This window comes from Oncorhynchus kisutch, unplaced genomic scaffold (genome assembly GCF_002021735.2).
Source record: "Oncorhynchus kisutch isolate 150728-3 unplaced genomic scaffold, Okis_V2 Okis01b-Okis20b_hom, whole genome shotgun sequence".
Lineage (NCBI taxonomy): Eukaryota > Metazoa > Chordata > Actinopteri > Salmoniformes > Salmonidae > Oncorhynchus > Oncorhynchus kisutch.
This window is the reverse complement of record NW_022261978.1, coordinates 11,390,089-11,412,385: the sequence shown is the minus strand read 5'-3', so window position 1 is coordinate 11,412,385 and position 22,297 is coordinate 11,390,089. Positions and strand designations below refer to the sequence as shown.

General features: G+C 43.4%; 1 protein-coding gene and 1 pseudogene across 1 annotated transcript; both read left to right on the top strand.

Annotated features, from left to right (window-relative positions):
• Window positions 1-5,525: 5,525 nt before the first annotated feature.
• LOC116358845 (zinc finger protein 135-like) lies at window positions 5,526-7,449 on the top strand (annotated as a pseudogene).
• An 8,361-nt stretch (window positions 7,450-15,810) lies between these two features.
• LOC116358928 (gastrula zinc finger protein XlCGF57.1-like) lies at window positions 15,811-20,768 on the top strand. The gene is made up of 2 exons (XM_031811360.1): window positions 15,811-16,532; window positions 18,433-20,768. Exons 1-2 carry the CDS (start codon window positions 16,088-16,090, stop codon window positions 19,758-19,760), a joined length of 1,773 nt encoding a protein of 590 aa, XP_031667220.1. The 5' UTR covers window positions 15,811-16,087; the 3' UTR covers window positions 19,761-20,768.
• Window positions 20,769-22,297: the final 1,529 nt, after the last annotated feature.

The window sequence follows — 22,297 nt, the reverse complement described above, 5'->3', positions numbered from 1 at the left end:
GGGGTCATGGGGTCTGACAGTATAATGACTAGATGATGTCTGTATCATGTAGGGTTCAGATGTCATGGGGTCTGACAGTATAATGACTAGATGTGGGGTGTACCAGGGGTGTATCACCGCCTGGTATGGCAACTGCACCGCCCTCAACCGTAAGGCTATCCAGAGGGTAGTGAGGTCTGCACAACGCATCACCGGGGGCAAACTACCTGCCCTCCAGGACACCTACACCACCCGATGCTACAGGAAGGCCATAAAGATCATCAAGGACATCAACCACCCGAGCCACTGCCTGTTCACCCCGCTGTCATCCAGAAGGCGAGGTCAGTACAGGTGCATCAAAGCTGGGACCGAGAGACTGAAAAACAGCTTCTATCTCAAGGCCATCAGACTGTTAAACAGCCACCACTAACATTGAGTGGCTGCTGCCAACACACTGTCAATGACACTGACTCAACTCCAGCCACTTTAATAATGGGAATTGATGGGAAATTATGTAAATATATCACTAGCCACTTTAAACAATGCTACCTTATATAATGTTACTTACCCTACATTATTCATCTCATATGCATATGTATATACTGTACTCTATATCATCGACTGCATCCTTATGTAATACATGTATCACTAGCCACTTTAACTATGCCACTTTGTTTACATACTCATCTCATATGTTATACTGTACTCGATATCATCTACTGTATCTTGCCTATGCTGCTTTGTACCATCACTCATTCATATATCCTTATGTACATATTCCTTATCCCCTTACACTGTGTATAAGACAGTAGTTTTTTTGGAATTGTTAGTTAGATTACTTGTTCGTTATTACTGCATTGTCGGAACTAGAAGCACAAGCATTTCGCTACACTCGCATTAACATCTGCTAACCATGTGTATGTGACAAATTAAATTTGATTTGATTTGATGTCTGTATCATGTAGGGTTCAGAGGTCATGGAGTCTGACAGTATAATGACTAGATGATGTCTGTATCATGTAGGGTTCAGATGTCATGGGGTCTGACAGTATAATGACTAGATGATGTCTGTATCATGTAGGGGTCAGAGGTCATGGGGTCTGACAGTATAATGACTAGATGATGTCTGTATCATGTAGGGGTCAGATGTCATGGGGTCTGACAGTATAATGACTAGATGATGTCTGTATCATGTAGGGTTCTTGGGGTCTGACAGTATAATGACTAGATGATGTCTGTATCATGTAGGGTTCAGAGGTCATGGGGTCTGACAGTATAATGACTAGATGATGTCTGTATCATGTAGGGTTCAGATGTCATGGGGTCTGACAGTATAATGACTAGATGATGTCTGTATCATGTAGGGTTCTTGGGGTTTGACAGTATAATGACTAGATGATGTCTGTATCATGTAGGGGTCATGGGGTCTGACAGTATAATGACTAGATGATGTCTGTATCATGTAGGGTTCAAAGGTCATGGGGTCTGACAGTATAATGACTAGATGATGTCTGTATCATGTAGGGTTCTTGGGGTCTGACAGTATAATGACTAGATGATGTCTGTATCATGTAGGGTTCAGAGGTCATGGGGTCTGACAGTATAATGACTAGGTGATGTCTGTATCATGTAGGGTTCTTGGGGTCTGACAGTATAATGACTAGATGATGTCTGTATCATGTAGGGTTCTTGGGGTCTGACAGTATAACGACTAGATGATGTCTGTATCATGTAGGGGTCATGGGGTCTGACAGTATAATGACTAGATGATGTCTGTATCATGTAGGGTTCAGAGGTCATGGGGTCTGACAGTATAATGACTAGATGATGTCTGTATCATGTAGGGGTCATGGGGTCTGACAGTATAATGACTAGATGATGTCTGTATCATGTAGGGGTCATGGGGTCTGACAGTATAATGACTAGATGATGTCTGTATCATGTAGGGTTCAAAGGTCATGGGGTCTGACAGTATAATGACTAGATGATGTCTGTATCATGTAGGGTTCTTGGGGTCTGACAGTATAATGACTAGATGATGTCTGTATCATGTAGGGTTCAGAGGTCATGGGGTCTGACAGTATAATGACTAGATGATGTCTGTATCATGTAGGGTTCTTGGGGTCTGACAGTATAATGACTAGATGATGTCTGTATCATGTAGGGTTCTTGGGGTCTGACAGTATAACGACTAGATGATGTCTGTATCATGTAGGGGTCATGGGGTCTGACAGTATAATGACTAGATGATGTCTGTATCATGTAGGGTTCAGAGGTCACGGAGTCTGACAGTATAATGACTAGATGATGTCTGTATCATGTAGGGTTCAGATGTCATGGGGTCTGACAGTATAATGACTAGATGATGTCTGTATCATGTAGGGTTCTTGGGGTCTGACAGTATAATGACTAGATGATGTCTGTATCATGTAGGGTTCTTGGGGTCTGACAGTATAATGACTAGATGATGTCTGTATCATGTAGGGTTCAGAGGTCATGGAGTCTGACAGTATAATGACTAGATGATGTCTGTATCATGTAGGGTTCTTGGGGTCTGACAGTATAATGACTAGATGATGTCTGTATCATGTAGGGTTCTTGGGGTCTGACAGTATAATGACTAGATGATGTCTGTATCATGTAGGGGGTCATGGGGTCTGACAGTATAATGACTAGATGATGTCTGTATCATGTAGGGGTCAGGGGTCTGACAGTATAATGACTAGATGATGTCTGTATCATGTAGGGGTCAGGGGTCATGGGGAAAAGAGGAAAATCATAATAATCATAATCATTCCTCCTTCTTTGAGGAAAAGATTATGATTATTAGAAAGCAAATTACGGACTCCTCTTTAAACCTGCGTATTCCTCCAAACCTCAGTTGTCCTGAGTCTGCACAACTCTGCCAGGACCTAGGATCAAGAGAGACGCTCAAGTGTTTTAGTACTATATCTCTTGACACAATGATGAAAATAATCATGGCCTCTAAACCTTCAAGCTGCATACTGGACCCTATTCCAACTAAACTACTGAAAGAGCTGCTTCCTGTGCTTGGCCCTCCTATGTTGAACATAATAAACGGCTCTCTATCCACTGGATGTGTACCAAACTCACTAAAAGTGGCAGTAATAAAGCCTCTCTTGAAAAAGCCAAACCTTGACCCAGAAAATATAAAAAACTATCGGCCTATATCGAATCTTCCATTCCTCTCAAAAATTTTAGAGAAGGCTGTTGCGCAGCAACTCACTGCCTTCCTGAAGACAAACAATGTATACGAAATGCTTCAGTCTGGTTTTAGACCCCATCATAGCACTGAGACGGCACTTGTGAAGGTGGTAAATGACATTTTAATGGCATCGGACCGAGGCTCTGCATCTGTCCTCGTGCTCCTAGACCTTAGTGCTGCTTTTGATACCATCGATCACCACATTCTTTTGGAGAGATTGGAAACCCAAATTGGTCTACACGGACAAGTTCTGGCCTGGTTTAGATCTTATCTGTCGGAAAGATATCAGTTTGTCTCTGTGAATGGTTTGTCCTCTGACAAATCAACTGTAAATTTCGGTGTTCCTCAAGGTTCTGTTTTAGGACCACTATTGTTTTCACTATATATTTTACCTCTTGGGGATGTTATTCGAAAACATAATGTTAACTTTCACTGCTATGACACACAGCTGTACATTTCAATGAAACATGGTGAAGACCCAAAATTGCCCTTGCTAGAAGCATGTGTTTCAGACATAAGGAAGTGGATGGCTGCAAACTTTCTACTTTTAAACTCGGACAAAACAGAGATGCTTGTTCTAGGTCCCAAGAAACAAAGAGATCTTCTGTTGAATCTGACAATTAATCTTAATGGTTGTACAGTCGTCTCAAATAAAACTGTGAAGGACCTCGGCATTACTCTGGACCCTGATCTCTCTTTTGAAGAACATATCAAGACCATTTCAAGGACAGCTTTTTTCCTCTACGTAACATTGCAAAAATCAGAAACTTTCTGTCCAAAAATGATGCAGAAAAATTAATCCATGCTTTTGTCACTTCTAGATTAGACTACTGCAATGCTCTACTTTCCGGCTACCCGGATAAAGCACTAAATAAACTTCAGTTGGTGCTAAATACGGCTGCTAGAATCCTGACTAGAACCCAAAAATGTGATCATATTACTCCAGTGCTAGCCTCTCTACACTGGCGTCCTGTCAAAGCAAGGGCTGATTTCAAGGTTTTACTGCTAACCTACAAAGCATTACATTGCTTGCTCCTACCTATCTCTCTGATTTGGTCCTGCCATACATACCTACACGTACGCTACAGTCACAAGACGCAGGCCTCCTAATTGTCCCTAGAATTTCTAAGCAAACAGCTGGAGGCAGGGCTTTCTCCTATAGAGCTCCATTTTTATGGAACGGTCTGCCTACCCATGTCAGAAACGCAAACTCGTTCTCAACCTTTAAGTCTTTACTGAAGACTCATCTCTTCAGTGGGTCATATGATTGAGTGTAGTCTGGCCCAGGAGTGGGAAGGTGAACGGAAAGGCTCTGGAGCAACGAACCGCCCTTGCTGTCTCTGCCTGGCCGGTTCCCCTCTTTCCACTGGGATTCTCTGCCTCTAACCCTATTACAGGGGCTGAGTCACTGGCTTACTGGGGCTCTCTCATGCCGTCCCTGGAAGGGGTGCGTCACCTGAGTTGGTTGATTCACTGATGTGGTCATCCTGTCTGGGTTGGCTCTCCCCCTTGGGTTGTGCTATGGCGGAGATCTTTGTGGGCTATACTCGGCCCTGTCTCAGGATGGTAAGTTGGTGGTTGAAGATATCCCTCTAGTGGTGTGGGGGCTGTGCTTTGGCAAAGTGGGTGGGGTTATATCCTTCCTGTTTGGCCCTGTCCGGGGGTGTCCTCGGATGGGGCCAGTGTCTCCTGACCCCTCCTGTCTCAGCCTCCAGTATTTATGCTGCAGTAGTTTATGTGTCGGGGGGCTGGGGTCAGTTTGTTATATCTGGAGTACTTCTCCTGTCCTATTCGGTGTCCTGTGTGAATCTAAGTGTGCGTTCTCTAATTCTCTCCTTCTCTCTTTCTTTCTCTCTCTCGGAGGACCTGAGCCCTAGGACCATGCCCCAGGACTACCTGACATGATGACTCCTTGCTGTCCCCAGTCCATCTGACCGTGCTGCTGCTCCAGTTTCAACTGTTCTGCCTTATTATTATACGACCATGCTGGTCATTTATGAACATTTGAACATCTTGGCCATGTTCTGTTATAATCTCCACCCGGCACAGCCAGAAGAGGACTGGCCACCCCACATAGCCTGGTTCCTCTCTAGGTTTCTTCCTAGGTTTTGGCCTTTCTAGGGAGTTTTTCCTAGCCACCGTGCTTCTACACCTGCATTGCTTGCTGTTTGGGGTTTTAGGCTGGGTTTCTGTACAGCACTTTGAGATATCAGCTGATGTACGAAGGGCTATATAAATACATTTGATTTGATTTTGATTTGATTTGGTCATGGGGTCTGACAGTATAATGACTAGATGATGTCTGTATCATGTAGGGGTCATGGGGGCTGACAGTATAATGACTAGTTGATGTCTGTATCATGTAGGGTTCAGAGGTCATGGAGTCTGACAATATAATGACTAGATGATGTCTGTATCATGTAGGGGTCAAAGGTCATGGGGTCTGACAGGAGGCAGGTAGAGGTCTGAAAAGGGCCTAAAATGGCCACTTTCATCCTGATTGTCTCAGAAAGAGAATATGAGATAACAAAAATATTATCTTGGGGTGGAATCTGCCTCTTATCGTGTGGAAGTTTCATTCTGGGTCATATTCATTAGTCCACACTGTAGCAAAAGGTGTTGCAAACAGAAGACAAAAACCCTCCCTGTTTCGTCCCTCCCCATTTCAGACCACTTGCTTCTGTTTAATTTCTATTGAATAGACACTGATCTCACTGTTAAACTAAATAATCTGTCTTTGGCAGGAGAGAGACCCGACTCAGAGGAACCAGAGCCAGAGACATCCAAACCAGCAAGACGACTCCACTGTTCGCTGTGTGGAAATAGTTTCACCCGGTTAGACAGCCTGAAACGACATGAAAAAACACACACAGGAGAGAAGCCTCATCACTGCTCCCACTGTGGAAAGCGATTTAGCCAGTTAGTGAACCTGAAAGAACATAATAAATTGCACACAGAGGAGAAGCCTTACCATTGCTCCCTGTGCGAACAGAGTTTTAAAAGGTTAGGGCACCTGAAAAGACATGAGAGAACACACATAGGAGATAAGCCTCATCACTGCTCCCAGTGTGGGAAGACTTTTACTCGATTAGAACACCAGAAAGAACATGAGAGAACACACACAGAAGAGAAACCTTTTCAATGCTCCCAATGTGGAAAGAATTTCACCCGTTCAGAACACAAGACAGAACATGAGAGAACACACACAGGAGAGAAACCTTTCCACTGCTCACAGTGTGGGAAGAATTTTGCCCGTTTAGGGAGCCTGAATGAACATAAAAAAATTCACACAGGCGAGAAACCTTTCCACTGCTCCCAGTGTGGAAAGAATTTTGCCCGGTTATGGAACCTGAAAACGCATAAGAGAATGCACACAGGGGAGAAGGCTTACCACTGCACCCAGTGTGGAAAGAGTTTTAGGTGGTTATGGAACCTAAAGGAGCATGAAAGAATACACACCGGAGAGAAGATATACCAATGTTCTCAATGTGGAAAGAGTTTTACCTGGTTAGGTGATCTGAAAAGACACGAGAGGACACACACAGGAGATAAGCCTCATCAATGCTTCCATTGTGGAAAGAGTTTTACAGAGTTAGGTAGCCTGGAAAAACACAGGGGACTGCACACCGGAGAGAAGCCCTACCACGGCTCCCAATGTGAAAATGTTTTTGCCCAGGTAAGACATCTGAAAAGACATGAGAGGACACACACAGGAGAGAGGCCTTTCCACTGCTCTCTGTGCAGAAAGAGTTTTTCAGAGTTAGGGAATCTGAAAAGACATGAGAGGACACACACAGGAGAGAAGCCTTAGCAATGCTTTCAATGTGGAAAGAGATTTATCCTGGTTGGGAGCATGAAAATACATAAGAAACTACATTCTGGAGAGAAGCCTCATCAATGCTCTTTGTGTGGAAAGATATTTACCTGGTTAAGGCGACTGAGAGAACATGAAAGAATCCAAACCTGATCAAATGTTCTCAATGCTCCCAGTGTGGAAAGATATTTACCCAGTTAGGGAAAGACCATGAGAGAACACACAGACAAGAAGCCTTACCACTGCTCCCAGGGTGGAAAGAGATTTCAAATCATGTTGACCTAAAGTTCAGCACACACACTGCTCCGACATTTGACTTCTATTTTTTTTTAAATGTGTGTTTTTTATGCCACATTAACTACATTATTTTAAAACCATGAATTGAATATTTAGTATGTCTGTTTAAAATGTAGAGTACGTCAGTCTGAATGAACACACTCTCAAACTCTGTCTCTGTGTGTTTACTCTGTGTGTGTTTCATCTGTGTGTCTTTCCTCCAGCACTACAGATAATCAAGTGATGCATTTGTTCCATTGTTAACATCTGTATCCTACAGAGCCTTTAAAGGGAATAGTCTGTTCACATCTAGACAAGACATACAGGTAGTGGTGGAGTATTAATACCTGGATGTTGTTCAGGGACATAGAGGTAGTAGAGGAGTATTAATACCTGGGTGTTGTTCAGGGACATACAGGTAGTAGAGGAGTATTAATACCTGGGTGTTGTTCAGGGACATAGAGGTAGTAGAGGAGTACTAATACCTGGGTGTTGTTCAGGGACATACAGGTAGTAGAGGAGTATTAATACCTGGGTGTTGTTCAGGGACATACAGGCAGTAGAGGAGTATTAATACCTGGGTGTTGTTCAGGGACATAGAGGTAGTAGAGGAGTACTAATACCTGGGTGTTGTTCAGGGACATAGATGTAGTAGAGGAGTACTAATACCTGGGTGTTGTTCAGGGACATACAGGTAGTAGAGGAGTATTAATACCTGGGTGTTGTTCAGGGACATAGAGGTAGTAGAGGAGTATTAATACCTGGGTGTTGTTCAGGGACATAGATGTAGTAGAGGAGTACTAATACCTGGGTGTTGTTCAGGGACATACAGGTTGTAGAGGAGTATTAATACCTGGGTGTTGTTCAGGGACATAGAGGTAGTAGAGGAGTATTAATACCTGGGTGTTGTTCAGGGACATAGAGGTAGTAGAGGAGTATTAATACCTGGGTGTTGTTCAGGGACATAGAGGTAGTAGAGGAGTATTAATACCTGGGTGTTGTTCAGGGACATACAGGTAGTAGAGGAGTACTAATACCTGGGTGTTGTTCAGGGACATACAGGTAGTAGAGGAGTACTAATACCTGGGTGTTGTTCAGGGACATACAGGTAGTAGAGGAGTATTAATACCTGGGTGTTGTTCAGGGACATAGAGGTAGTAGAGGAGTACTAATACCTGGGTGTTGAACTTGACCTCAAGCTACAGTGGGGAGAAATACACAGAGCACATAGATAAGAAAGGACAGCAGAGACTGTTTTTTTCTCCAGCAAATAATCTGATAGGATGATTCTGATTCTGATACCACAATATCATGATCACAGATTCTGTATTTTCAGAGCTGTGGCCTCAACTTCTCCATCTACTGGACAGGTTGTGTTACTACTTCTACACTGGAAACAGACGAGTCAACAACTCCGAGTGTACAAAACACGGTCTTTCCATAACATAGACTATCCAGGTGATTTCAACAAATCCACTTCAATCAGTGTAGGTCAAGGAAACTGGTAAAATAAGGATTGTTATGCCTTGAGACAAATGAGACATGGATTGTGGATGTGTGCCATTCAGAGGGTGAATGGTCAGGACAAAATATTTAAGTGCCTATGAACACGGTATGGTAGTAGGTGCCAGGCGCACTGGTCTGAGCGTGTCAAGAACTGCAATGCTGCTGTGTTTTTTCACGCTCAACAGTTTCCTGTGTGTATCAAGAATGGTCCACCACCCAAAGGACATCCAGCCAACTGGACACAACTGTGGGAAGGATTGGAGTCAACATGAGTTGAGTCTGTTCTGAGGGCAAAGTGGGATGCAACTCAATATTAGGAAGGTGTTCTTAATGTTTTGTTCACTCGGTGTGCATGAATGAAGATTGATTATATATAATAGAGCCTACATATATCTATACATACCTGACCATATATCTATACATACCTGACCATATATCTATACATACCTGACCATATATCTAAACATACCTGACCATATATCTAAACATACCTGACCATATATCTAAACATACCTGACCATATATCTAAACATACCTGACCATATATCTATACATACCTGACCATATATCTAAACATACCTGACCATATATCTATACATACCTGACCATATATCTATACATACCTGACCATATATCTATACATACCTGACCATATATCTAAACATACCTGACCATATATCTAAACATACCTGACCATATATCTAAACATACCTGACCATATATCTAAACATACCTGACCATATATCTATACATACCTGACCATATATCTATACATACCTGACCATATATCTATACATACCTGACCATATATCAATACATACCTGACCATATATCTATACATACCTGACCATATATCTATATCTATACATACCTGACCATATATCTAAACATACCTGACCATATATCTAAAAATACCTGACCATATATCTATACATACCTGACCATATATCTAAACATACCTGACCATATATCTATACATACCTGACCATATATCTATACATACCTGACCATATATCTATACATACCTGACCATATATCTATACATACCTGACCATATATCTATACATACCTGACCATATATCTATACATACCTGACCATATATCTATACATACCTGACCATATATCTAAACATACCTGACCATATATCTAAACATACTGGAGTCAAATTAACACAATGAACCTTTGGTTTTCAGATTTAAGAATGTTTTCTAAACCTCCTCACCTTAGCTCCATAGAAATGTATTGGTATCTGACTGTCCGACTGGTCCCATCTGGTTGGCTGGCCGACTGGACCCATCTGACCCGCTGACTGGACCCATCTGGTTGGCTGTCCGACTGGACCCATCTGGTTGGCTGGCCGACTGGACCCATCTGGTTGGCTGGCCGACTGGACCCATCTGGTTGGCTGGCCGACTGGACCCATCTGGTTCCTGATTAAAGGTGAGATTGGATTATCAAATCCTTATCCCTATACAGAGGATCAGAATCTCAGGTTTCAGTTTTAAAACATTTAATCCGATAGGGGAAATCCTAGCAGATAAATTGGGGAAGGATATAACTGGAACACAACCAAACAATCCCTTATCACAGTAAGGCTGAATGATAATCACTAGTGACTCCAGCAGCACAATGAGGCTGAATGATACTCACTAGTGAGTTCAGCAGCACAATAAGGCTGAATGATAATCACTAGTGAGTCCAGCTGCACAATGAGGCTGAATGATAATCACTAGTGGGTCCAGTGTCAATAAGGCTGAATGATAATCACTAGTGAGTCCAGCAGCACAATAAGGCTGAATGATAATCACTAGTGAGTCCAGCAGCACAATAAGGCTGAATGATAATCACTAGTGAGTCCAGGGGTACAATAAGGCTGAATGATAATCACTAGTGAGTCCAGCAGCACAATGAGGCTAAATGATAATCACTAGTGAGTTCAGCAGCACAATAAGGCTGAATGATAATCACTAGTGAGTCCAGCAGCACAATAAGGCTGAATGATAATCACTAGTGGGTCCAGTGTCAATAAGGCTGAATGATAATCACTAGTGAGTCCAGCAGCACAATAAGGCTGAATGATAATCACTAGTCAAATCAAATCAAATTTATTTATATAGCCCTTCGTACATCAGCTGATATCTCAAAGTGCTGTACAGAAACCCAGCCTAAAACCCCAAACAGCAAGCAATGCAGGTGTAGAAGCACGGTGGCTAGGAAAAACTCCCTAGAAAGGCCAATACCTAGGAAGAAACCTAGAGAGGAACCAGGCTATGTGGGGTGGCCAGTCCTCTTCTGGCTGTGCCGGGTGGAGATTATAACAGAACATGGCCAAGATGTTCAAATGTTCATAAATGACCAGCATGGTCGAATAATAATAAGGCAGAACAGTTGAAACTGGAGCAGCAGCACAGTCAGGTGGAAGTTGAAACTGGAGCAGCAGCATGGCCAGGTGGACTGGGGACAGCAAGGAGTCATCATGTCAGGTAGTCCTGGGGCATGGTCCTAGGGCTCAGGTCAGTTGAAACTGGAACAGCAGCATGGCCAGGTGGACTGGGGACAGCAAGGAGTCATCATGTCAGGTAGTCCTGGGGCATGGTCCTAGGGCTCAGGTCCTCCGAGAGAGAGAAAGAAAGAGAGAAGGAGAGAATTAGAGAACGCACACTTAGATTCACACAGGACACCGAATAGGACAGGAGAAGTACTCCAGATATAACAAACTGACCCCAGCCCCCCGACACATAAACTACTGCAGCATAAATACTGGAGGCTGAGACAGGAGGGGTCAGGAGACACTGTGGCCCCATCCGAGGACACCCCCGGACAGGGCCAAACAGGAAGGATATAACCCCACCCACTTTGCCAAAGCACAGCCCCCACACCACTAGAGGGATATCTTCAACCACCAACTTACCATCCTGAGACAAGGCTGAGTATAGCCCACAAAGATCTCCGCCACGGCACAACCCAAGGGGGGGGGGCGCCAACCCAGACAGGATGACCACAACAGTGAATCAACCCACTCAGGTGACGCACCCCCTCCAGGGACGGCATGAGAGAGCCCCAGCAAGCCAGTGACTCAGCCCCTGTAATAGGGTTAGAGGCAGAGAATCCCAGTGGAAAGAGGGGAACCGGCCAGGCAGAGACAGCAAGGGCGGTTCGTTGCTCCAGAGCCTTTCCGTTCACCTTCCCACTCCTGGGCCAGACTACACTCAATCATATGACCCACTGAAGAGATGAGTCTTCAGTAAAGACTTAAAGGTTGAGACCGAGTTTGCGTCTCTGACATGGGTAGGCAGACCGTTCCATAAAAATGGAGCTCTATAGGAGAAAGCCCTGCCTCCAGCTGTTTGCTTAGAAATTCTAGGGACAATTAGGAGGCCTGCGTCTTGTGACCGTAGCGTACGTGTAGGTATGTACGGCAGGACCAAATCAGAGAGATAGGTAGGAGCAAGCCCATGTAATGCTTTGTAGGTTAGCAGTAAAACCTTGAAATCAGCCCTTGCTTTGACAGGAAGCCAGTGTAGAGAGGCTAGCACTGGAGTAATATGATCAAATTTTTTGGTTCTAGTCAGGATTCTAGCAGCCGTATTTAGCACTAACTGAAGTTTATTTAGTGCTTTATCCGGGTAGCCGGAAAATAGAGCATTGCAGTAGTCTAACCTAGAAGTGACAAAAGCATGGATAAATTTTTCTGCATCATTTTTGGACAGAAAGTTTCTGATTTTTGCAATGTTACGTAGATGGAAAAAAGCTGTCCTCGAAATGGTCTTGATATGTTCTTCAAAAGAGAGATCAGGGTCCAACGCCGAGGTCCTTCACAGTTTTATTTGAGACGACTGTACAACCATTAAGATTAATTGTCAGATTCAACAGAAGATCTCTTTGTTTCTTGGGACCTAGAACAAGCATCTCTGTTTTGTCCGAGTTTAATAGTAGAAAGTTTGCAGCCATCCACTTCCTTATGTCTGAAACACATGCTTCTAGCGAGGGCAATTTTGGGGCTTCACCATGTTTCATTGAAATGTACAGCTGTGTGTCATCCGCATAGCAGTGAAAGTTTACATTATGTTTTCGAATAACATCCCCAAGAGGTAAAATATATAGTGAAAACAATAGTGGTCCTAAAACGGAACCTTGAGGAACACCGAAATTTACAGTTGATTTGTCAGAGGACAAACCATTCACAGAGACAAACTGGTTGGGGTCTAAGCAGATTATTTGTTGCAATTGCAAACGTAATAAAATGGTGGTCCGATAGTCCAGGATTATGAGGAAAAACATTAAGATCCACCACATTTATTCCATGGGACAAAACTAGGTCCAGCGTATGACTGTGACAGTGAGTGGGTCCAGAGACATGTTGGACAAAACGCACTGAGTCGATGATGGCTCCGAAAGCCTTTTGGAGTGGGTCTGTGGACTTTTCCATGTGAATATTAAAGTCACCAAAGATTAGAATATTATCTGCTATGACTACAAGGTCCGATAGGAATTCAGGGAACTCAGTGAGAAACGCTGTATATGGCCCAGGAGGCCTGTAAACAGTAGCTATAAAAAGTGATTGAGTAGGCTGCATAGATTTCATGACTAGAAGCTCAAAAGACGAAAATGTCATTTTTTTTTTGTAAATTGAAATTTGCTATCGTAAATGTTAGCAACACCTCCGCCTTTGCGGGATGCACGGGGGATATGGTCACTAGTGTAGCCAGGAGGTGAGGCCTCATTTAAAACAGTAAATTCATCAGGCTTAAACCATGTTTCAGTCAGGCCAATCACATCAAGATTATGATCAGTGATTAGTTCATTGACTATAATTGCCTTTGAAGTAAGGGATCTAACATTAAGTAGCCCTATTTTGAGATGTGAGGTATCATGATCTCTTTCAGTAATGACAGGAATGGAGGTGGTCTTTATCCTAGTGAGATTGCTAAGGCGAACACCGCCATGTTTAGTTTTGCCCAACCTAGGTCGAGGCACAGACACGGTCTCAATGGTGATAGCTGAGCTGACTACACTGACTGTGCTAATGGCAGACTCCACTATGCTGGCAGGCTGGCTAACAGCCTGCTGCCTGGCCTGCACCCTATTTCATTGTGGAGCTAGAGGAGTTAGAGCCCTGTCTATGTTGGTAGATAAGATGAGAGCACCCCTCCAGCTAGGATGGAGTCCATCACTCCTCAGCAGGTCAGGCTTGGTCCTGTTTGTGGGTGAGTCCCAGAAAGAGGGCCAATTATCTACAAATTCTAACTTTTGGGAGGGGCAGAAAACAGTTTTCAACCAGCGATTGAGTTGTGAGACTCTGCTGTAGAGCTCATCACTCCCCCTAACTGGGAGGGGGCCAGAGACAATTACTCGATGCCGACACATCTTTCTAGCTGATATGCACGCAGAAGCTATGTTGCGCTTGGTGATTTCTGACTGTTTCATCCTAACATCGTTGGTGCCGACGTGGATAACAATATCTCTATACTCGCCAGTTTTAGCTTTAGCCAGCACCATCTTCAGATTAGCCTTAACGTCGGTAGCCCTGCCCCCGGGTAAACAGTGTATGATCGCTGGATGATTCGCTTTAAGTCTAATAGTGCGGGTAATGGAGTCGCCAATGACTAGAGTTTTCAATTTGTCAGAGCTAATGGTGGGAAGCTTCGGCGTCTCAGACCCCGTAACGGGAGGAGTAGAGACCAGAGAAGAATCGGCCTCTGACTCCGACCCGCTGTTTAATGGGGAAAACCGGTTGAAAGTTTCTGTCGGCTGAATGAGCGACACCGGTTGAGCGTTCCTACAGCATTTCCTTCCAGAAACCGTGAGAAAGTTGTCCGGCTGCGGGGACTGTGCCAGGGGATTTACACTACTATCTGTACTTACTGGTGCCACAGACGCTATTTCATCCTTTCCTACACTGAAATTACCCTTGCCTAACGATTGCGTCTGAAGCTGGGCTTGCAGCACAGCTATCCTCGCCGTAAGGAGAGTACAGCGGCTGCAATTAGAAGGCATCATGTTAATGTTACTACTTAGCTTCGGCTGTTGGAGGTCCTGACGAATCGTGTCCAGATAAAGCGTCCGGAGTGAAAAAGTTGAGGAAAAAATAAATAAATATATGAACGGTAATTAAAAAGTGAAAACCGTAAAGTTGTCAGGTAGCAAAACAGGTTAGCAACAAAACGCACAGCAACTCGAAAACAAGCCTGCAAGTTGTGACCGGAAATGACGTCAGACGTTCACACACGTGAAAGTCAAAGGGCTGTTTGGCTCTGTGTATTGGATAGTCAGGCTGCCTGGACTAGTGAGTCCAGGGGTCCAATAAGGCTGAATGATAATCACTAGTGAGTCCAGCAGCACAATAAGGCTGAATGATAATCACTAGTGACTCCAGCAGCACAATGAGGCTGAATGATAATCACTAGTGAGTTCAGCAGCACAATAAGGCTGAATGATAATCACTAGTGAGTCCAGGGGTACAATAAGGCTGAATGATAATCACTAGTGAGTCCAGCAGCACAATAAGGCTGAATGATAATCACTAGTGACTCCAGCAGCACAATGAGGCTGAATGATAATCACTAGTGAGTTCAGCAGCACAATAAGGCTGAATGATAATCACTAGTGAGTCCAGGGGTACAATAAGGCTGAACAATAAGGCTGCTGAGTCCAGCAGGCCTGTCTACACTGGACAATGTGGTTGACAATGTACCGATGTGTAAATATTCTCATTTTCATTGTCTGCAGTTGTATTGATGTCATTTACATGCTTGTTATGTGTTTTATGTACATAGATCCGCGTACAGAATTTCCCAGTGAGATAAAGTCATGATCTTATCTTGTGTAGAGGAAAGTCTTGGCTGTAAGAGGTAAGAGAAAACGTATTAGTTCATTTTTCAAATGATTTGTTATGGTTTTCTTTTTTTAGTGAATGACTGCTTTGCCAACTCCAGTCAGCAGATGGCGACTTAAGTCTTTCAGGTGATGCTCCTTGTGTGACGTATAATCTCGTGGACGGAACGCTTCTTCAACAACAACTCGGCTACTGATGCAGACAGTTCCGAATCTTGCTCGTCAACGTAAAACCCACAAATTCAAATTCTTTGTCCGTATTTGTGTATATTAATCTGTGTTTTTAACGCAATTTTGTTTGCATATCTCCTAGTTAAATTGTAAAATAGCTTGTTAGATTGACTAATTCGTTAAGATTGATGCTTAGCCTAGTACTAGGCTCGTCGCTAATTCTAGCTAGCTTTCATCCCCGACCTAGGAGTGAAGTTGAGTCCGCTATCCTCGCTCGACCATGAGCTCACTAAGCTACTCCCTCCCTGCTAAAGAAGAAGAGGTCGGATGGACGGAGAAAGAAGATCTGAACATTGTCGTGAAAGATGACGAGGAAGTGAAAGACGAGAAAGAGCCGTTTGGAGTGAAAGAGGAAGAGGGGATAGAGGCTGTCACAGTGGAAGAGGAGGAGGTAGAAGCTTTCAGAATCAAAAAGGAGGAAGAGGAGGCTATCACATTGAAAGAAGAGGAGGATGTTACCGTGAAATACGAGAAAGAGCCTTTAGGAGTGAAACACGAAGAAGGAATAGAGGCTGTCACAGTGGAAGAGGAGGAGGTAGAAGCTTTCAGAATGAAAAAGGAAGAAATCACATTGAAAGAAGAAGATGAGTATTTTGTAGTGAAAGAAGAGAAAGGCCCTTTTGGAGTGAAAGACGAAGAGGAGACTAGAGATCTGATTAACACTAGTGAGTACTATCTTAAAAACAGGAGCACCAACTCTGCAGTTGTTCAACTAATGTATGATATTTAATAAGAGGCATTCTACTGACAGTGTTCAGTGTTTAATTAAACTGTGTGATTGGTGTCCCAGAGATTGTGCTTTCAAATGGTCACATCCATATTAAAGGAGAAATGTGAAATACCTCAATTTGTGGGTCACGAAGCAACAAAAAAAAAGAGTTTATTTAAGCATTAACCAACACACTCTGTGTGACAGACAGACACTTTGGCTGGATCAGAATACCCCAAAGGAAGGTTCCTTAGTGGCTAGATTATTAGAACCATAATCTACAGGTAAAGTAAGGAGAAATGCTGCATCTTTTTGACTATTCGGATTCAGCCACTCACCATAAAGCCCAGGAAGGTTAGCCTAGTGGTTAGAACGTTGGACTCGTAACCGGAAGGTTGCAAATTCAAATCCCTGAGCTGACAAGGTACAAATCTGTCGTTCTGCCCCTGCTAACCCACTGTTCCTAGGCCGTCATTGAAAATAAGAATTTGTTATTTAACTGACTTGCCTAGTAAAATAAAAAAATCCCACAAGTTCATTGATGAATTCGCATGCAAAATTGGCATATATTCTCAGTCCCCCCCAGGTGGATCATTCCATCAAACCTCATATATTCTCACTCCTAAAATCCCCCCCAGATGGATCATTCCATCAGACCTCATATATTCTCACTCCTAAAATCCCCCCCCCAGGTGGATCATTCCATCAGACCTCATATATTCTCACTCCTAAAATCTCCCCAGGTGGGCCATTCTATCAAACCTCATTGTACATATTTGTTAATATGGTCCTCCTGACTACCAAATAAGATTGAGGTCAGAGAAGAGTTGATATCGCAAAAGTTTTTCAATCCAATGAAACTTGATTTTCCCCAAATCAGTTTTTTAAAAGGTTTGTCGGTGCGCTCACTAGGAATTTATGCTGTTTATATGTTCAGATATACAATGGGGTCCGAAATGATTGACTCTTGATAAAGATGAGTAAAAAAAGATTGTTAAATAAATACAGATATTCAGCTATATTGTGTGCTAAATAAAATGGGAAATGATATGTCTCATATAATTGTTCGGAGAAAGATAAATGATTGAATCCCATGTTTTCAGCACCTTTCAATACCTCACCTTATGAGGAAAACAGCGCTGAGACTTTTTTCTAAAATGTTTTATGTGATCGTCAAAGATCCTTTCCAAATGTGTTCAACAGTCTTTCCAGCTTCAGTTTGAAGGGATTGTTACCAATGTTATCCGTGTTGGCCGTGTTGGCTAGCTCCTCCGAACAGTGTCCTGACGAGAGAGCACATGTTCCAGGGCAAAATCACGCATCATTAGCTTATTGTTATGGATGTATCCAAATAAATGTCACAAGAAAACATCTTAAACAAATGCAAACGCAGCTACTTTGTTGTCATTCTGTTTGACGTGGCCGTGTTAGCCATAGTTGGCTCGCAAGCAAGGGATAAGAACGTTGCCAGCCGGCAATGGAAACATTACAAATGAACGACCGCGTTGCATCCATAGATGGACAACTAAAAGAAGTGGGTCGCGTCTCCGGCAACTTAACCGATAGAATGAATGACCATCGGCTTGTCTAGCAGCCATAGATTTGTGTCGGGATTATATCTCATGGAAGGATTAAACAGATAATAACAGATTAAACAGATAATCTCTTGCATCCATCATAGCCTGAAGGAAGGGAGGAAGAGTTCCTCCTGCTGTTCCGAAAACCAAGCACCAGGGTCTTAAAGATGATGCATTTTATTGAGGGATCTTGTCTGGATTAAACCTTGTAGAAAGTGTTTTATCATGTAGAAGTTTCATTCAGGTCTTTCTGTTTAAGCAAATACTCTGTCTTTTTAGCAGGAGAGAGACCAGACTCTCACCCTGACCGTGGGAAGTGTCCAGACCCAGAGACGACCAAACCAGCAAGACCATACCACTGTTCCCAGTGTGGAAAGAGATTTATTCAGTCATCGCATTTGAAAGAACATGAGAGAATACACACAGGAGAACAGCCATTTCAATGTTCCCAGTGTGGAAAGAGTTTTGCAAATGTAGGGAACCTGAAAACGCATGAGATGACACACACGGGAGAGAAGCCTTTCCACTGCTCCCAGTGTGGAAAGAGTTTTACCCAGTTAGGGAATTTGAAAACACATGAGATGACACACACAGGCGAGAAGCCTTATCACTGCTCCCATTGTGGAAAGAGTTTTAGACACTCAGGGCATCTAAAAGTGCATGAAAGAACACACACGGGAGAGAAGCCATATCAATGCTCCCAGTGTGGAAAGGGTTTTGGACACTCATGGCATCTTAAAGTGCATGAAAGAACACACACTGGAGAGAAGCCGTATCAATGCTCCCAGTGTGGAAAGGGTTTTGGACACTCAGGGCATCTAAAAGTGCATGAAAGAACACACACTGGAGAGAAGCCATATCAATGCTCTCACTGTGGAAAGAGATTTATCCAGTCATTGCACCTGAAAGAGCACAAGAGAAAACACACAGGAGAGAAGCCTTTCCAATGTTCTCAATGTGGAAAGAGTTTTATCCAGTCATCACATCTGAAAGAGCACAAGAGGATACACACAGGAGAGAAGCCATTCCAATGCTCTGAGTGTGGAAAGACTTTTAGCCAGATAGGGCAGCTGAAATATCATGAAAGAAAACATACAGGGGAGAAGCCTCATCACTGTTCCCAGTGTGGAAAGGGTTTCAGATACTCAGGGCATCTAAAAGTGCATGAAAGAACACACACTGGAGAGAAGCCGTATCAATGCTCCCAGTGTGGAAAGGATTTTAGACACTCAGGGCATCTTAAAGATCATGAAAAAATACACACAGGAGAACAACCATTCCAATGCTCTCTGTGTGGAAAGAGTTTTACCCATTTAGGGAACCTGAAAATGCATGAGATGACACACACAGGAGAGAAGCCTTTTCACTGCTCCCACTGTGTAAAAAGTTTTACCCAGTTAGGGAACTTGAAAACGCATGAGATGACACACACAGGAGAGAAGCCTTTCCACTGCTCCAAGTGTGAAAAGGGTTTTAGAACCTCTGGGAACCTGAAAACGCATGAAATGTCACACACAGGAGAGAAGCCTTTCCAATGCTCCCAATGTGGAAAGAGTTTTACCCAGTTAGCAAGCCTGAAAAGGCATGAAGGAACACACACAGGATAGAATCCTTTCCAGTGTTCTCAGTGTGGAAAGACATTTTCCCAGTCAGAAAGACCTGAAAATCATACGAGAGAAGAGAGACACTGTTGTGGGTGGCAGAATTTGGGGTGAGCTGTTGTAACTTCTCCAGGTTGATGCTCTGTTCTGTGATGAACTGCATTTCATAAACTACTACGCCTATTACCTGTCTGCACCCTAACACATGGTTGCCATTGTCGTCTGTAACTGTTGCATTAAGTACTATTATCACCTTCCTCTATATGAGGGGACATGCAACTATCTGCATTTTTTTTTTGAGTTCTTCCCTGACTGATCAGCGAGACAGATCTCACTTGACTATGATCAGCGAGACAGATCTCACTTGACTATGATCAGTGAGACAGATCTCACTTGACTATGATCAGCGAGACAGATCTCACTTGACTATGATCAGCGAGACAGATCTCACTTGACTATGATCAGCGAGACAGATCTCACTTGACTATGATCAGCGAGACAGATCTCACTTGACTATGATCAGCGAGACAGATCTCAATTGACTATGATCAGCGAGACAGATCTCACTTGACTATGATCAACGAGACAGATCTCACTTGACTATGATCAGCGAGACAGATCTCACTTGACTATGATCAGCGAGACAGATCTCACTTGACTATGATCAGCGAGACAGATCTCACTTGACTATGATCAGCGAGACAGATCTCACTTGCTTGTATTTAAGATGTACTATTATCACACCTTAAATAGTCTCTGATCTTTGGGATTGAGTGTGTTCTGACTTTAAAAAAAATTGCAATGGGTTTCTTTGGTTTATGGCCACATGAAATCAAATTGTATGAAAGCTTACTCAAAAAAACAGGCCTACTTTGTTAGCCGGACCTTTACGTCTCCAAGCAACAAAAAAATAAAAACAGAACATATTTCAAATGTATTTGACTTTGATTCATTTAGTCACTGTATCTTATTTAGTTAATTTGTGTAGAAGTTATCAAGCTAAACATGTATGAAAATGTGACGACGTTGTTATGACAACAGTTGTTGACTGGGAAACCCAGACGCGAGCTGCCCAGTGACGCGAGCTTACCAGACAGGCTAAATGCCTTTTTATGCTCGCTTCGAGGCAAGCAACACTGAAGCATGCACGAGAGCACCAGCTGTTCTGGATGACTGAGTGATAACCCTCTCGGTAGCCGATGTGAGCAAGACCTGTAAACAGGTCAACATTCACAAAGCCACGGGGCCAGACGAATTACAAGGACGTGTACTCAAAGCATATGCGGACCAACTTGCAAGTGTCTTCACTGACATTTTCAACCTCTTCCTGACCCGAGTCTGTAATACCTACATGCTTCAAGCAGACCACCATAGTCCCTGTGCCCAAGGAAGCGAAGGTAACCTTCCTAAATTATTACCACCCGTAGCACTCACGTTGGTAACCATGAAGTGCTTTGAAAGGCTGGCCATGGCTCACATCAACAGCATCCTCCCAGATACCCTAGACCCACTCCAATTCGCATATCGCCCAAACAGATACATAGATAATGCAATCTCAATCGCCCTCCACACTGCGCTTTCCCACCTGGACAAAAGGAACACCTATGTGAGAATGCTGTTCATTGACTATAGCTCAGCATTCAACACCATAGTGCCCACAAAGCTCATCACTAAGCTAAGGACCCTGGGATTAAATACCTCCCTCTGCAACTGGATCCTTGACTTCCTGACGGGCCGCCCCCTTGTGGTAAGGGCAGGCAACAACACGTCTGCCATGCTGATCCTTAACTCTTAGTCCCCCCCCGTACTCCCTGTTCACCCACAACTGCATGGCCAAACACGACTCCAACACCATCATTAAGTTTGCTGATGACACAACAGTGGTAGGCCTGATCACAGACAACGATGAGACAGCCCATAGGGAGGAAGTCAGAGACCTGGCAGTGTGGTGCCAGGACAACAACCTCTCCCTCAACTGCGACCTGGCCAAGATAAAAGCGCAATAAGGTAAGGCACTAAGGTAAGGCACTAAGGTAAGGCACTAAGGTAAGGCACTAAGGTAAGGCACTAAGGTAAGGCACTAAGGTAAGGCACTAAGGTAAGGCAATAAGGTAAGGCACTAAGGTAAGGCAATAAGGTAAGGCACTAAGGTAAGACACTAAGGTAAGGCAATAAGGTAAGGCACTAAATAGGTTGTGGGTAAAATGGCATCAGTAGTACTACTACTATCACTACTCCGGTGAGTGAAGCCTGATAGGAATTGGAAGATGCCAAGTAGAGCTACAGTTTAGTACCGTTTTCATTTGGATTTAAGTTACCTGCTACTTCATCATTTTTGTACCTTTTTAAAGGTGACCATTTTTCACATCAGTTGGAATCTGTTATACCTCACCTGGATTACAGTTCTTTCTTTCACCACCATCCAGGAATCTGTTATACCTCACCTGGATTACAGTTCTTTCTTTTACCACCATCCAGGAATCTGTTATACCTCACCTGGATTACAGTTCTTTCTTTCACCACCATCCAGGAATCTGTTATAC